The sequence below is a fragment of the Triplophysa rosa genome, linkage group LG2 (assembly GCF_024868665.1).
Source record: "Triplophysa rosa linkage group LG2, Trosa_1v2, whole genome shotgun sequence".
Classification (NCBI taxonomy): Eukaryota; Metazoa; Chordata; class Actinopteri; order Cypriniformes; family Nemacheilidae; genus Triplophysa; species Triplophysa rosa.
This window is the reverse complement of record NC_079891.1, coordinates 23,879,003-23,896,225: the sequence shown is the minus strand read 5'-3', so window position 1 is coordinate 23,896,225 and position 17,223 is coordinate 23,879,003. Positions and strand designations below refer to the sequence as shown.

At 37.5% G+C, this 17,223-nt stretch overlaps 1 protein-coding gene across 1 annotated transcript; it reads right to left on the bottom strand.

The window, feature by feature from the left end:
• Positions 1-1,000: 1,000 nt before the first annotated feature.
• On the bottom strand, positions 1,001-17,152 carry snx19a (sorting nexin 19a). Its single transcript, XM_057326323.1, is given in 12 exon segments — positions 1,001-1,764; positions 1,908-1,995; positions 2,701-2,882; positions 12,325-12,448; positions 12,734-12,869; positions 13,029-13,122; positions 13,217-13,305; positions 13,432-13,548; positions 13,665-13,765; positions 14,031-14,169; positions 14,929-16,482; positions 16,793-17,152. Coding segments are annotated over 11 exon segments (2,733 nt in total). The 5' UTR covers positions 16,462-16,482; positions 16,793-17,152; the 3' UTR covers positions 1,001-1,634.
• Positions 17,153-17,223: the final 71 nt, after the last annotated feature.

Below are 17,223 nucleotides of genomic sequence, written 5' to 3'. Positions count from 1 at the left end.
TTAGATATCAACCTGTATGGTCATTTAGCCTGCTTATTGACTTGTTTGCAAAATATATTTATATATTTATGAGCAGCGTTTTTGTGTATATTTACACATAGAAACACCTTTTCTGATTTATTACAATTTGTATTATCATAGTTGAACTACATCATGGTTAAACTGCAGTTACTATAATGCAACTATGGTTAACCATTATGGTTATGGTTGACAGACTTGTAAAACAAGGCCCAACTCCAGATCAAGACCTGCAAGGCCAGGTGACGTGGAGAGGGTGGTTTGGTCATTAATGTCTGAGTCTCATTCAGATTGAGGATAATAACAGAATTGTAATCATACGAACAACTAATGTAAGATCCTTTCCTTGTTTTTATTTACATGTAAATACTGTAATACTTCTTGACATACAAACAACACATCTGCTGCTTGTTTGTTTTAAAGAGACTTAGGAAAGATAATTATATCCAAACAACGTGTATTCTATATTTTTACTCAGCAAGAATGTTCATAAGTCATAAACAGAACACCAATTAGAGTGATTTAGAACTGATACTTGTCTTTGTTGACATCAACATCTGAGGTCTTTGTTTTGTCTACAACCCATACAGAGCAGAGACCATTTAACACATTAAACAATTATAAAGTAGGTCAATGCAGCAATGACAAGAGTTTGAGCCGTCTATAGTTTTATACAAGGAAATACTGGAAAATGCGTGCTTGTATGTATCCGCTATAATATTTACGAGAATATAGTCTACAATGATGCAACACGAGCACACAGTGACCTGATTTGTTTCAGGTTTTGCCATAAAGGTATGACTGTTGATGAAGTCTTTGTTGATGTAAAAGCTTTAGAACTTTAAAACACACAGCTGTACTGTGAGTCCATTCAGAAAGAGCAGAAAAAACTTATGGCATCTTAGTGTGGCCCAATAATTTTACTTCATGATTAGAGAAAGAGAGACTGGTAGATTAAAAACAGAACGTAAGAGGAGACATTAAAATCTGTTTATTTGTTACAGTAATGTGGTAACAACCAGTTTAATTACATAATAAATATTCAAACTTTCAACTGAAATGAAATATTAGATGCCTTCAATTTACTGGCAACAGTTTGTGAAAAGATATATGAACATTAAACAATGACAAGTCTTTATCTTTACAGAAAAAAACTATAAAAAACAGCCTCATGCAAAGCATTCTGGGACCCAAAAATTAGAAGAAGAAAAAACTGAAAGGTTGATGATTATTTCTGTTTCCAGATTGCTTTGCATGAGGCTGTTGTTTTATAGTTTTTTTCTGTAAAGATAAAGACTTGTTAATGTTTAATGTTAATTTATCTTTGAACAAACGGTTGCCAATAAATTAGATAAATATATAAATCTACAGTAAGTTACAGGCAACTAGCTGCATAGCTACAGCAAAAAACATGTACAGTGTATTAACCTGAATTTCCATTCCAATCCAGACCCATCCGAAATGTTAGTTGACTATTAGTAAAAAATATTAATGTATAATGTTCCCATTCAACAAAAGCAGCTGTCTGCAACACCAGCCAAACTGATAAACCAAGCTGATAAAAGCCTCACCCTAAAAGCGCTGCATTGAAAGAGAAGGAAAGAAACACAGTGTCCTCAGGCAGATGGTGTTGTTCTCTCTACATCCCCTGGAAGACTCTGCAGTAAAGACCTCTGGAACGTCTCTTTGGAAAATTCTGGAACTAGGAACTCCAGCAGCAGGTCAAAGTTGCAGTAAACCAAGTGCCTGTGCATAACCACATCAGTTCAAACTTTGTATATGTCTCTGCCCATATTGAGGATATAGTTCATATGTGCTTTTAGGAAAAAATAGAGGTCTATGTAAATATTGTGATCTTATCTATATGAATTCAGATGATACGTGAATACCTGTTGATACTGGGGTCCTGTAAAGACTCTAGCACATGTTCCCAGACCAGCTGGCATTTCTCAGAACCAAGCATGTCTGTAATTAACTCTACATTTCACACAAAACACATATGGGGTGAATTCACTAAATGTTTTAAGCATTTCAGCATGAAAACCTCTTTAAATACTTACTTAAGAACCCCATGCTATCCATATACCAGCTACCATGCACATTGTGCCATATTAAAACTATGCATTTCTCATTCTTTGCAGCACCTACAATGTAAATTAGTATTTAAATTGGTCTTATTACATAGTAATGTGTCTACAGTATAATGGGTGAGGACTATTTGCCTGCCGCAATTAAGACATTTAAGTATTTTCTTACTGATCATGGCAGGCAGCACATAAACATCAGGTGAAGATTAAATGATGCATAAGGATAAAATGTAGGGGAATGTATCAAGATGAGAAATTGACACATCCAAATTGCTTGATTTGCCTAATTCCTTCAGCAGATCAGGTGTTAAAACAGCGCATGCAAATAAACACATTGTTTCAATAGGTGTAAATAGTAAATCCCTTGCCTAAACTGCAATTGATTTTACTGTAAACATGTTGTGTATGTAACAATAATGTGTGCTTCTCTACTCCGCATTAACAGGAAAGCATGCAACATTTGAACTCCTTGACTTTAGACAGGCAGATAGAACATGGTTGCTGGTGTTGAATGCTTGTAAATCAGATTCCTCAAGTTTATTGTTTCTATACATCCATCCATAAAAGTCGATCCAATTTTGTGGTATAAACTGACCTGGGAATAGTTGCATGAGGCACTGTAGGCACTGAAGTCTGGTCTTTTCTCTCTGCTCTGGGCTTCTATATGGCCGTGGCACAGGCAGCTCACCTCCGGGCCACACTGCATCCTGGAGAACCCTTAGATAGATCACCCAGCATGGGGCACTGGTCAGGTGGGCTATGCCTACCTCTATCCACCTGAGGGGGACAGAAATGCAGAATGGGGTTTCCGGAAATCTTCATTCCTTAAATCTGACTAGGAGATCAGATAAAACCGCACAAGACAAACACATTTAAATATGTACTCACAGAGACATTTCCTTCACATTCAATTCAACACATCTTTACATTCCATTGTTAAATTTAGGAACTTTCCTCTAAAGGAACAAGTGAAAGCTTTAAAGGAAACCTCAGAAGTGTTCAAAGTGAGCATAATAAAATGTATATCACAAGATGTTGTTAAAATGCCGAAATGACAATGACGTATCACATGTGCTTATGTAATCCTGAAAGTTGTTGAAAATGACAACAAAGGCCAATCTTCTATAATACTTTTTCCAAAACATTTCACCAGATGGCAAAGGAGCTGTGCACTTTACTGTGCATAACTATCTTTTAAAAATGTTTTGAATTGATGTTGAATTGCATTCTGAACCAAAAGTAACTCCGTACAACTCTGCACAGTCTAATAGCCGTGAAACATTTGGGCTCAAATGTCCACAGCATGCTTTACTGCTTGTCATCGCTACTGCTTTACTATCTTTACTTCGACCATCTTATTTTCCTTTATATCTCAGGGCTAATATTATGCAAATCTTTACCACTAACACAGATTTACATGTTCCAAATTGTAATGCATTCCATTGTAATGCAATGACAATAAAGGCATCTATCATCTATCAAAAAGGAAATGCACAATAAACTTTACAAGTGAGGGCTTCAGAACCATGGTCAGGAGGGGCCGGTGTTCTGCCAACAGCTGGCTGAACATGTCTGTTGATTTTTCCATGTCTCTACTGTGGGGTGTACGTGTTCTCGGTCTACTTTGCATGTTGTGATGTGTGACTGGCAGTAGTGGAGTAGCAAAACTGGTCCCAAGGTCGCGTGCCTCCTCTCCAGAAATAGTACACAGAGAAATACAGAGACGGACGTATACGCACATAGAAATGTGACATATACCGATACACTCCTCAAGAGACATGTATATATAGAGAGTACGTATATCAGATGTGCGATTCAGACAATACCTCAATCGAATAACCAGACTGTAAGTGCACACATAGACAAGCAGGTGTGTCTCACAGTTGAGATGAGAAGAAAAAAAAGGTCAATCTTCAGAAAATCTGGAGTCTACATCAACGTTAGTGTGTACAGTATATAGGATGAAGGCCCATGAGCATCACATTGAACCACAATATAATAACTCAAACATTAAAGAAATGCTGATTGAAGGAGAGTTTGGTATTTAGTGAAATCAGATAAAGTATGGAAGTATGTTTTCCTTACAATTACAAGAAACTTGTTCTGTCTCTTTCTAGTCCAGAAAGATTAAAAAAGCTAATTATTTGCAGAAAATGGGCAAATTATAAACAACATTTGTTCATGTTTGAAGATTGTGTAGAAATATGTATACATAAGAAAAGTGTCATCCAACGCAACCTCATAGCAATTCATAACTATTGTAGGTGGCTAATTCAAATCAATTTGTACAATTTCAGTTATGTACATTTGTGACCAAGTCTGTGAATAATCAGTTAGTAATTTTTTTGTGATTTTCTGTTTTCTACATGAAATCCTCCTACATAAAGAACATTCTGTGCAAATATAATCTTGATTTTTTTTAATATTGACTGAATAAAGAATTCAAAGATGGAAATCATAGTGAAATTATTGGTTGAAATCAAACTTTAATGCTTGTAATCTCAGAATTAGATTTTGGGATTTTAGCCTGCAGGTTTTCACAGACTGGGTTACAGTTTAGTACATTTTGATTTCGAACTGTGACTTTAGGTTTAGGGGTGGTGATTTACTGTTGCTTTTTTCTAATAATTACATGTTTTTGTACAATTCACAGTATTGAATCGATATGAGTTCCCCAGAGACCAGGCTGTCATCTATATCTCTTCACCCAATGTGACATTACCGTACAGCACATGACTTCTGCTCATTTCAGCTTGCCAGTGTTGATGCACTGACTTCTGTCGGAGAACTAGCACTATATTTTCACACATGCTGAAATCTGTGAAATTCTGCATTTTTCTCTCACTCTCAGTTTAATGTGAACTCAACCAAAGGCCCCTCACTCCATCTCTTTACTCAAAAAAGAAATGCTTTATTGATCTTGATCTTTGTCGAACTGTCTACTGCCAAGAAATAAAAGAAAAGATGGCTAGGCGTTAGTTTACATAACAACAACTGTCAAAGCATTGGGTTATACAACAATTTGTTCCAGTACAAGTATAAATAGAAAATCATAAAATCAGAGCCCTTAACATTTTCCAGCTAGGCCAGGCTTTTATCCGCCACTGTCAGTGCATGTGTATGTTTGTATAAAGGGGAAGTATATAATATAGATATATAAATGGAAAAAACTCCAGCACATTTTTTGTTTCAAATTTTGTTTGTCAAATATGAATTTTGGTTGTTTATTGTGCACCACATAAAGTTATCTCGTGGAGTCAATGAGAGCTTAACTTAAACCATCTCAGACCAGCAGGCCACACAGAGACCGACTGAAGATCTTTGGTGTTTCAGTCTGTGCTGTGCTTTGAGTTCTCCATCAGCTGAACAGCGTTCCGTTTGCTGCTTTCAACTCCACAGAGCTGATTTAATAATATCTGATTTCCTGTCAGACAGAATCAGACTATTTTGCGGATTACCTCAACAAAATTTCAAATGTTTGACAAAATAAATATGCAGCTGTCTGAGGAATAGCACTTTATATTTGACGTTTGAGTTGAATAAGACTGAATGGCTCGGTTGGGAAGAAAGAAAATATCAGGATTAGAAGACATACTGAACATCAATTAAAATATGAGAACTTAAAGGAATAGTTCACCCAAACATAAACATTCTGATAACATTTATTCATCCTCATGTGGTTCTAAACCTTCTTCTGTGCAACACAAAAGACGATATTTGTGGTTTTGTGTCCATACAGTGGAAGTCAAAGGGGTCCAGTATTGTTAGGTTACCAACGTTCTTCAAAATATCTTTTGTGTTCTGCAGAAGAAAGAAAGTCATACAGGTTTGGAATGACATGAGGGTGAGTAAATGATGAAAGATTTTTTCTGGGTGAGCTATAATGTAGTGTGTTGTGCCCCCTTTTGGTAACGTGTGGAGCAACGTACTGATCTAAAAAGAGTCACTATTGATGTATCTGCCCTTTTGAAATGTCTCCTGAGACATGGCTCAAGAAAAACAAAGATGACATCAACAATGTTTAGGCTCATAGCAGGCACTGCATATCAAACTCAGCAATACATCTGTCCAAGAATATTTCCTGCAAAGCAGAAATGGCAAGATCAGCCAACAGTGGCCTAATATTTTTAATTAATATTAAGTGAAACAATCCTGTAATTATTAAAATAATGCTTAAAAAATAAATTGTTTACATGTCTCAATTCCAACAAATTCTCTGAAACCACAAAATGCATTCAAACAATACATTGTTAATACAAAGCATGATTGCATGATCATATTCCTCAATAACTGTCTTTATGACTTATTGTTACTCTTTATAATGTTCTTGATTTAGTTATAAAAACAAAGTATAGTCATTGACATCATGCAACATGAAAAAAAAGGTTAAAGGTGACAGAAAGAAAATCAACCCAGCCAAGAGGTTCTTGTAATGACATGAGGTCTGCTGCTGAAATACACTAAGTCACTAATGGTATGCCATCACTTTTAACAGGCATCTCCAAATCCAGCTTCCAGACGAAACAGGATCTAGTTCAGCACTGAAATCAAAATGGCCAACACATCATAACCCAGTGACCTCATGGCATAACAAGAACATTTATACACTCCATGACCATGTTTGCCATTCATTTGTAGGGGGACATTTCATTCTCAGATAGAACCCAAAGAATTGGAGCATTTTGTTTGTCTGGTTGCATTACATCATGATATTGTTGTTTGAAAGAGCAGAATTCCCATTGAAAATTCTGATATATGAGCATACAAAGACATTGCTGGGTTGTTTCAGCCCATGCTTGGGTAACAACAATCCAGCATATGTTAAATTATAACTCAATGATTGGTTTTGTCCATATTTTACCCATCCAAGGTTCAAAAGTAAAACACTGCTGGTTCAAGACACACAATTCTGAACCATCACCATTAAAGGGACAGTTCTCCCAAAACAGAAACAAATGGTTGTCATTCACTCATCATCACATTATTTTAAATCTGTGGAAGACATTGTTAAGGTTTGATGTTGCCCTTTTTCAATGAAACAGAATGGGGATTGAGGTTACTAGCATTCAACCCAACTTCAACAAAAGATTCGGAACAAACAAAAGGGTGAGAACATCATGACTACACTTTTTTCATTTTTGCATGAACTGTCACTTCATGATCATGAGCCTTTTTTTATGTGTCAATGCAAAGTGCGTCACATAAAGCATGAACACTGTGTACTGAATCCTAAGCACATCACACACATTGGTCACACAGAGAAGAAAGCAAATGAACCAGGACCGTTACATAATAACCCTTTTTGAAGATGTTCCATGCCAATACATGCATTGAACCACAGAGAGCAAGTTCCCAGACTCCTCTCCTGCTAAGCACCATAGAAACCTCATTCTGCCAATGTTTTGTCAGGGTGAGTGCTTTCATGATTATCCTGCGGTGATGTTCACACAGCTGATCCACTCTAAAAAATAGCTGTTGAGGGACCAGTCATTCAGTGTGAAACCAGACGGATACACACTCTCGCTAACAGTTTGAAAATGGGTTGCCAAACTAAACAAACTAAACGTTAAACTAAACATTGATGGTAAATTGTGAAATAGGTTTCATGACATGATATTTGTGAAGGAGCCATATGAACAGACTGTCCTAAAATGCCTGTGAATTGGCCTGAAGTGTGTATATAAAACAGTTAGTACCAAACAATCCAAGGCACTAACACACCAAGACCAGGCCAAATAAGTTTCTCTCATTCTGTCATATACAGAACACATGTTGGTACTGCTATCATTACGAGAACTTTCTTTTGATTTAATTTTTTTGAATGAGATTGAGAATGTTTTCTGTCCCCTCTGTTCCTTACCTTTACATCAATTCTTTAGATTTTTTTCATTGTTATTCAAACATTGCCAATTGTGTTTTTTTCCATTAAAAAATACACACAACAGCCCAAATTAGATCAGGTTTTCCTTTAGTTGTGAGGCCATTTTTCATCCACTACACACATACATCATATCTAGTCCCAGTCACATCTTTTGGTCAAAATTGCACTCCAAAGCTTGGCTGTTGGAGAAGAACACAGAGCTCTGCATGCCTTTGCAATCTTTTGGCACTTCATCCCAGCATTGCCACATGTCTGGCAGTGGCGGATGCTGTGAGGATAGAGAGAAGGTCAGTGAAGTTTGAATATTTGTTGCTTGTTTCCATATTTCCGGAACTCCAGGTCCCTCTGAGATGCTGTGCTCAAGTTTGTACTTGACAGTCAAATGTCTACCAGATGGAGTCAGGAGTGATTGAAGATATTAGAGCCTCAGACATGCTAGAAAACCCCTAAAATGGGACACCTTGTACATTTTATAACAAAAAAATAAGCAATTTTTTATTTCATGGAAAGACCGTAAAGTAAATAAAAATGAGTGCCGTCTTCTGACAATAATGTTTTATGGGGGATAAGATCTTCCATGAAAAGACTGAGACTCCAGCTCTGCGATACTGGGTTTGTTCAGGAACAAATGCTATGTTTTCATATCCTTAAATCAGCCAGTCAATGCATCAGTGTGTGGATGAAGTAAAGCACAATTTTAAGATACACAGGTTGCGTCATAGGCAAAACAAACAGTTCGGATTGACAGAGATTTATCAACATGCTTTGTGACCTTCACCATCAAAACCTCACAATATCCACTAAACTACCCCTTGTCCCAAATCTAGCCCGAGAACATTCCGTTCGCCATTTTTATAGGAAGTATTCCTTTCAAATTGCAGTGATAGTAATTATACTTAGCATCACTTACTTAACTAACCACAAATCACATGGACACCCCCACTTAGGCGGAAAAACATGCTGGAGTAATTGCACGAGTTAAGACGATGTCATGTGCAAAAAATAGCTTTAGGTTCAGCTGACATAAGATGCTGATTTTAACCTAGCTAATTAACACCTGACCCACTGTGATGATGTCAGACACACCAGGGCAGCATCAACTGTCACAACATTAAACTGGCATTAGGACCATCCTAATATAACCTTCCAGAAAAAAAGATATTTGGCATATGCATCGTTTTAATAAGGGCGAGGCCAAAATCCTAACTTTATCCCAAACCTAAATATGGTAATGCGAGAAACACATGCACAGAGTGACTGCACAAGGCCTCTGCATCGGGAAGGAGAATCTGAGACATATTGCCACCTTATTTAACAAAGCACTGAAAAGCCGAGCATAATAGCATATAAATGGAATCTTTACAGTTTGTATATTTTACAACAAAGAAATGGCTATCTACTTTGCTTCCCAAATGTAATGATTAGAATAAAAGTGTAATAATTAGAATAAAAGTGCTGTCTTTATATTTACAATGATTAAGCCTCTGGCTGCAATCTTCACTCTTAAAGGGATAGTTCACCCAAAATTGAAAATTCTGTCATCATTTACTTACCCTTCTGTCATTTAAAACCCGTATGACTCACTGCAGAACACAAAAGAAGTTACTGGTAAAAAGTTTGGTACCCATTCACTTCTAATGTATAGACACAAAACCAATGCAAGTCAATGGGTACCGCCGTTGTACGATTACCAACATTTTTCAAAATATCTTCTTTTGTGTTCTGCAAAAGAAAGAAAGTCATACAGGTTTGAAATAACTGGAGGGTGAGTAAATGATAACAGAATGTCATTTTTGGGTGAACTATCCCTTTTAAAACTGTTAAAATTCCTAAAATATTAAAATGAAGTAAATTACACTGACAGCAATGGTTCCAGTATCCATAATACAAAAAACAATCCAGACAAATAAACATTTTTAGAAACAACCCCCTTGCCTTATAAATGACAGAGAAAGTTCTGGTATTAAACTCTAGATGGCGCAATCCTAAAGTCTAAACCAATCTGACATAATAACTTTACTACATAATTGGTTCCTTCCATATCAGCAGCCAATGAGCTGTTCTACTTTTAAAACTCAGCTATATTGTTGTAGCAGTGCAGCGCGTTTCAGAAACCCTCCTCCTTCCCCAGCTCCACAGGTAGGCTATAGATCTGCTACAAGGGGATCACGTAAGCATGCAAGGTTTATTCATATATGTTATATGTGCAGCAGCAGCATTCCTATATGCACACAGCAGCATGATGTGCGTATTGGCAGTAGCAAGTCCCCGTACTTGCTCCGCAGCAGCAGCAGCGTAGCAGATCTATTCCGCCAAGACCAAATGCATTTATATGTCATGTACACTACCATGCTTAACCTTGTCATGACAGAAATGTTTTTATGCTTGTTATTTATGCTTCTACTTACTCAGTATTATTAACTTTTTATTGTTCAAAAGTCACATTGATTCATTCAAGCTGAATGTACTGAAAGAACTCTTGAAGAATTGCACGCTATGTGTGCAAACAAACATTCCCATTGGAACGTAGATTGAGAAACTCTGGGAAAGAGACAGCACATTTAGTAAAAATCCTATTGTTTTTGTGAAAAGAATACAAGCTCACAGCATGTGTGAACACACCCAGATGCATACTTCCCTCAGTAGTGAGCTCCAATAAAGCATAACATTGATCAAATTAAGAAAAAAAAGAAAAAAAGCAAGAAAAAAATCTATCCATTTTTATAAAAAATGAAATTTGGATATTTTCTGTCATGGCTCTGCTTCCTTTAGTCATGTTTTTCTTGGTCCTGTAGCAGAGCCATGGCAAAGCCTTTGGTTATGTGTGGAGGCAAACATATTATTGTCCTTTTGACAATAATATACGTTCTCTCCAGTGTCTCGTCATATTACGTTTGTTGTGCGTGTACTGTGCTCACCTGTTCTATGGATTTACTATGTTGGTGTGTTTCGTTTTGACCCCGCGTCTCAGCCTTGCCTTGTCCTGTCCGTGCACCTGTTTTGTTAAGTGAGTTGCTTTTAGTGGTCTTTGGTTTTTGTCTTGCCCCCTCGTGGGAAGTTTTTGTTTGTTGTATTTCTCCCAGTTTAGTTTTTTCCCCATTGTGGGTGTTTTTGTTTCTGTCTTTGTTAAAGAATAAAATCTTATTTGTTAACCCCGTCATTGCCTGCCTGCATCTGGGTTCTTCTTCCCCTGCTATTTCGTGACAATTTTCAGCAATGGTCCAAAATAAGCATTAACAATTCAACCTAAAATTGGTTTTTGGATGGTAAATTTTCTCATTTCACTTGCCATTGGTGAGAAGTTAATTTTGGACCCTGCCAATAGCGTCTTGTGTGACAGTTTCAGGCTATTTCTTTTCTTTCTTCAAGAATTCATACATCCTTTCTGATCAATAAAGGCAAAATGGCTTTATTATAGTATTTTAAAGTCACCTACAATTTACCCAAAATTTATTTCATTTTGAAAGCATGTCTACACCAGATGCCTTGGTAAATAATCTGTCGTTGATTTCATCAGAGAGCTTGAATGGAGCTGACACTGTTGCCTTACCTACACAATACACAGATCAATAAACCGGAGGACTAATTAATCTTAATAAGGAAAACAATGTGCAATGGGCTGTAAAGTCTGTTCAGAACGTCCTACAATTTTTTTTAAATCATCACTTCTGTAAATTCTCATGACATCTTACGCATGTCTGGCCCACATATATGACGCAAGGCTCTCATACCAGCTGCAATCCCGTTGGATAACTGGCCAGTTATCACTCAGCCCTACTGCGGTCCAATCACCTTCCTCTATTTTTCCCATCCATTACTTTTAATTGGGTGGAGCACAGCAGACATGAGAAGCTGCTTTTTGTGCATTCCAGGAATATTTTGGACTTTACGACTGACAGAGATTGATGAATCACTATTAATTAAAGAGAACTATGACCAGCGTCAGCTGCAAGTCAAAACAGTGTTCAGTTACGAATATCCTTCGTCAGTGCATTGCATAATTTCAGTTTGTTTCAAGCAGAAAATGGCCCTGCTTTTTTTTACCAGGTTTAAACTTGGCCCACATGGCCAGCAACGTTAAGTGATTAGGGGTTCTCTATTAAATTCACACAGTTTTACATAGAAGAGATAAAACAAAGAATACAACACTCAAATTAAGTTTAATTAATTAATTTCATATTTAGTCAAAATTAAAATAGGAATCCAACTGAATGCATGAATAAGACAAATGAACAAAAAAATGCTAACCCTGTACAGACTGAACATACCCTGTAAGATGTCAACAACACTTTACTAATGCAGCCACAAAGTAGTCAGAAGTATGTAAGTGTGTACTACCTTTCAATAAAAGTGCCAAAGAGTAGTCTGATGGTTTTATGGATGTTTTCAGTACATAGCCAGCTCCACCTGTCCTTCATCAGCAAACACAAGATATTCAGAGCGATGTCCGCCAGGGCCGTGTCTGCTCCATCACAAACACACAGATTAAAACAGTGCAGGTCACAATTCAGCTGTGTAAAATTCACATTGTGGTTTGCTCTTACATAGGAAAATTAGAGATAAACTGTCATAAAAATTTGATTCACGTATATTATGTGAATCTCTATCTTGGGTGGTACTGCCCTCTCCTGTTTGATATGGAGTACATCATCCACAACATGTTAAATTAAAGACAATCGCCTACTATTTCAGCACAATACCTGTTTGAGAACAAAGTAGAAACAGGTTTTTAACAATTCTTGGCTACCTGTTCCTCTCCATCTCTTCTCTACAGGTTTCTGCTCCTCTCTGCTTCTCAAGTGATTCTTGAAGACACAATCCACCTGCATCTCCTGTTCATCCAGAAAACCCTCCAGATCTGACAGGGAGAACCCTTTAAGAACCTACAGAGAGAGATGGAAAGTGCTGTGTTTTTGGTGATTTACAGAAAATCCAAAAAGGTAAAATCCAGACATGATCCAAAATCAACATTTGACTGCATTTAGTTATGTGGGTTGTGCACATTGTTAATGACTGTTTTTGTGGCTTTATTTGATACTCACTGAGCACTGTTCACTGAACGAGTATGTCACTTTAGGTCGCAGGTCTGGGACACTAAGCGCAGGTGCAATTTTACTGGAAAACCTCAGACGGGGCCTGAAATTTGAACGATTTGTGACATCACAAGCAATTTGATTTTAAATTAGCACGTTCAGCTATTCATGTTCGTTTTTTTGTCAAGGATTCTCACTTTCTCTGTGGGTCTCCCTCGTCTGTTGGGCTTTGGGGCTCTGAGCGTGGGAATGCCTTCTTCAAAGTGTCCACAATGTTTTCCATCATCTGTTTATATGACAAAAATATCACAAATACAAACAAGCAGAAAATCTTTTCCAGTCTTTTTTCCAGTAAACATTTAGTGACAGCATTAAACTCAAACAAGATTGTTGGAAATCATTTTAGAGAGACCTTGTCTATGCGTGAACTCTATGGTTTCTTCTGGAAAGCTGTTCTGGCATCAGTGTTGAGGGCAAGAAACTCGCGTACCTCCTCACTGTTGGCCACCTCTGGGATGGCGCAGAGTTTCTGCAAAAGTGTGGAAAAACAAGGTGTGAGTGAGGGAGACTAGATCCAGGTTTTTGTATAAAAGTCACAATTCATCAGTCAATTCCTAGTTTTATCAGTGAAGGGAAATCTGTTACCCTGAGGAATGATTCCAGTTGGCTTCTCCTGGCTTCCACTTTGTCTGTGTCTGCGTTGCTGAAGGGAAGGTCTGGAAACAGTTTCTTTGGCCCTTTGACATCTTAAATATGAGCACACATTTTTAAGGCACCAAAATGTCCACATGAAATCTATATAAAAGCTGACATCTCGTCGCAGTATATATCATATAGATATTCAGACATTTATAATATTACATACTTTACATTTTATTATATATTCCTTTCTTGTAAGGTATGTAAAACCTTTTTTTATTATGTAATGCTTGGCACTGTAAAGTCTTAAATACCATGTTGAATTAATAATGATTTAAAAGCTTATATAATCAAACTAATAAAATGTCTTACTTTTGATGACCTTCTTGAGATCAGGCCTCTCCTCCAAGCGTGTCTGAAGATTGAGGAACTCACTATAGCGCCGGTTTACTGTATGATATGAGACAGTTTTATCAGCGGTTGATGACTCTGAATCTGCAGCAGTTTCATACTACAAACACACGAAAACATGGTTTTGGTATTCATTTTTTGGTAACATTTTAGTAAAATGAATTAAAAAATATATTTTATTTTATTTAAATTGTATTTGTTAACATTGGTAAATGCATTAGCTATAACATTAACTAACATTATAGTTATAGTTTTTAAAGTTAAATAGAGTTAATGTTTGTTAAAGGTCCAGTGCATGAAATTTAGCGGTGAGATTGCGAATTGCAACTAACGGACCTCCCCGCCTCCTCCCTTTCGAAGCACTACAGTGGTTGACACTGGGCTAAGATGTTGTCATGTTTTCGCTTCCTTGCTGAAGTAGATAACGTATATATGAAACACGCTCTGTAGAGCAGTTGGTCTCTTTAGGGCTACTGTAGAAATAACATGGAGAATTCCATGCAAGGGGATCCCCAGTGTATGTAAATAAAAATAGCTCATTCTAAGATAATAAAAACATAACGCTTCATTATGTAAGGTCATTATACACCTGAGTTACAGTATGTATATTATATCACATTTCTGTCAAAAGATCCTCCAAAAAAGTTACACATTGGACATTTCATGGCAATACAATTGTTAATGTTCACTGTGTTAGCATTAACTATTTTTTTAAAAATTGATTTAAAAAATGTAGTAGTAAGTGCTATAAATGTAACATAAACAAAATGAATAATTTAAAGTATTGTTCATTGTGAGTTTATGCTAATGCATTAACTATTATAAAGTTTTACAGATTTTTTAATGCACAAAATCTCACCTTTACACTGTAAAGAGTATAAGAAAGAGTGGTGTTGTTTTTTTCCGTTTTGGCTGTGATGGCCCCAGTAATTTGCAGGTTATGAAATGTTACTGGTCTTTCAATATTTTCAAAACCAGCTAAGTCCCGACCTAGGCTTCCAGGGTTGGAATCGTTTTTTTGAGTCAGGGGTCTGACTGTTGACTCTTCCACAGTACTCTCAGGGCATGAAGAGGGCTCTGAAATGATGTTTTGGAAACACTTTCCTAAAAGACCCAACGTGTCCTCCTCCAGACAAACCAAGCCACACAAATCTGAAGGAGATATGCAGTCACAAAAATTCTCAGTGGAGTCCTCTTCCGAGTGAGTTTGTTTTAGAGACTCAATGGATGACTTCCTCTTTTCAGAAGTGGGCAAGTCCAAATCGCAGTCAATATGTCCATAGAGGCGGCTGGTGCGGTATGGAGATCGAAGCAGTTCGGCTGTATTTTGGATCATTCTTTCTGGAAAAAGCATAGTTGAGCTTCTTCGTCTCTGTACATTTTCATCCGACGACCACTGACTTTGGAAACTTGATTCAGAAGAATCATGAAGGGGTGCTGTAGATATAGACCAAGCTGTTTGCATGCTTGAGGTTTCTGGACAGGCAAAATTAATTATGGGGTCACATTCACAAGAACTGCTACAGGATTCCTCCAGGTCTGCTGGAGGCAATTGCTGTGGGCTTGCACAGACTGTTTCTTCTTCATCTGTCGACTTGGTGAACACATCCACAATCATCTGGTTTAACCAATCTGGGTTGGATATTCTTGTCACCAGGGCCAGAAGAACATTACATGTTATGAGCTCTCCCACCATGTACCGGCCAGTTCTTGTTTCCAGGTGAGACTGTGGAATGAGGACATGCATGAGGAGATCTACTAGCGCTCTGGAATAGCAAAGCTGGGCGGCTGGACTGGAGAGGGCAGGGTGAGGCATGTCAACTTTACTATACAACCTCCACAGTGTGGAGCTATTGCCTTCTCTTTCTTTTTGGTGGAGCTCCCTGGCCTGGCTGAAGCTCTGCAGATGGCCACCACAAAGCACAAGAACCCTCTGAGCCAGTGCCCTCCTATCCACCAGCTTTGCCCTCCTCTTTAATTCGCCAGCTGCCTCCAGCATGACATTCCTCACCTCCCATTCAAATTCATCCCCAGAAACAAAACTGCTGTACCATGATAGCAAAAAGTCGCGCAAGGTCTTATCGACAGCGTTCTGAATCTCCCAGTCCAGTCTTTGCTCACTATCTGTGGAAGTGTGGGCATGAGGGGACTCACTCATGGGCAAGAAATGCTCCAAATAAAGGAGGCTGTTGGCATTTAAAGCGACACGAGACCCCAGCCATCCACCAAGCACGACCAAAAGGCTGGTAAAGATGCACAGTAGCCACACATTAACCAGAAGGTGGAATAAAACCAACCATGTAATCAGAACTACGACTCCCAGAATGCTCCTCTGTCCCAGTAACTCAGAGAGAGTCCACGGGATTGGCCCAGCATCATCAACACCAGGCATTTTCTCACAATCTGAGCTCTGCTGGAATGATTGCAAATTGAAAAGAGAAGTAATAAACAAAAAATACAAAATTACACAAATTTTTAAATGAAGGCCACACATTTTATGCATCTGATACTGCAGATAAACATAATGCATTAAATACACCTATTAAAGCATCCTTGTTGTGGCATGAATTGCATTATAGTTGTACTGAAGACACTTTCATGTTCAAATAATACATTATACATACAGTATAAATCTCAAATAAATATGATACTGTATATATTCTTACAAATATATAAAGCTGCATATAGAAAATACGAAATATAGTTGGTAATAGTAAACTTACTGTTTAAGTGAAGTATGATCTGTATGCTCATTAAACTATCATTGACTGGCACATCGTTCATTACTCAACGTCTGTTAGAGATGTCCAAAACGCAGTTTTGCAGTGTAAAAATATCGTAGCTGAGAATGTTGTTTGGTCTGAGATGTTAGTTCTATCAGCATTGAGGTCGATGTAATCTACTTCACTTTAATAAGATTATCCAGTGACAACCTGTCCACTACACATGCCATATTCCCTTCAAAGGCTAGATGTCATCAACAGTGCACATAGGCCTTTCTAAAATCAGTATTTTAGAAACCCTTGTTGAAAAAAAGTTTAATTTTTGGTTGGCACTGTTCTCCCTTCGAAGTTCCATTCAAAGTCATTATATGGATTTCATCATTTGGATTGCCCTGTCAATTTGAAAGGCTGAATCCGACTCAACGTCGCCC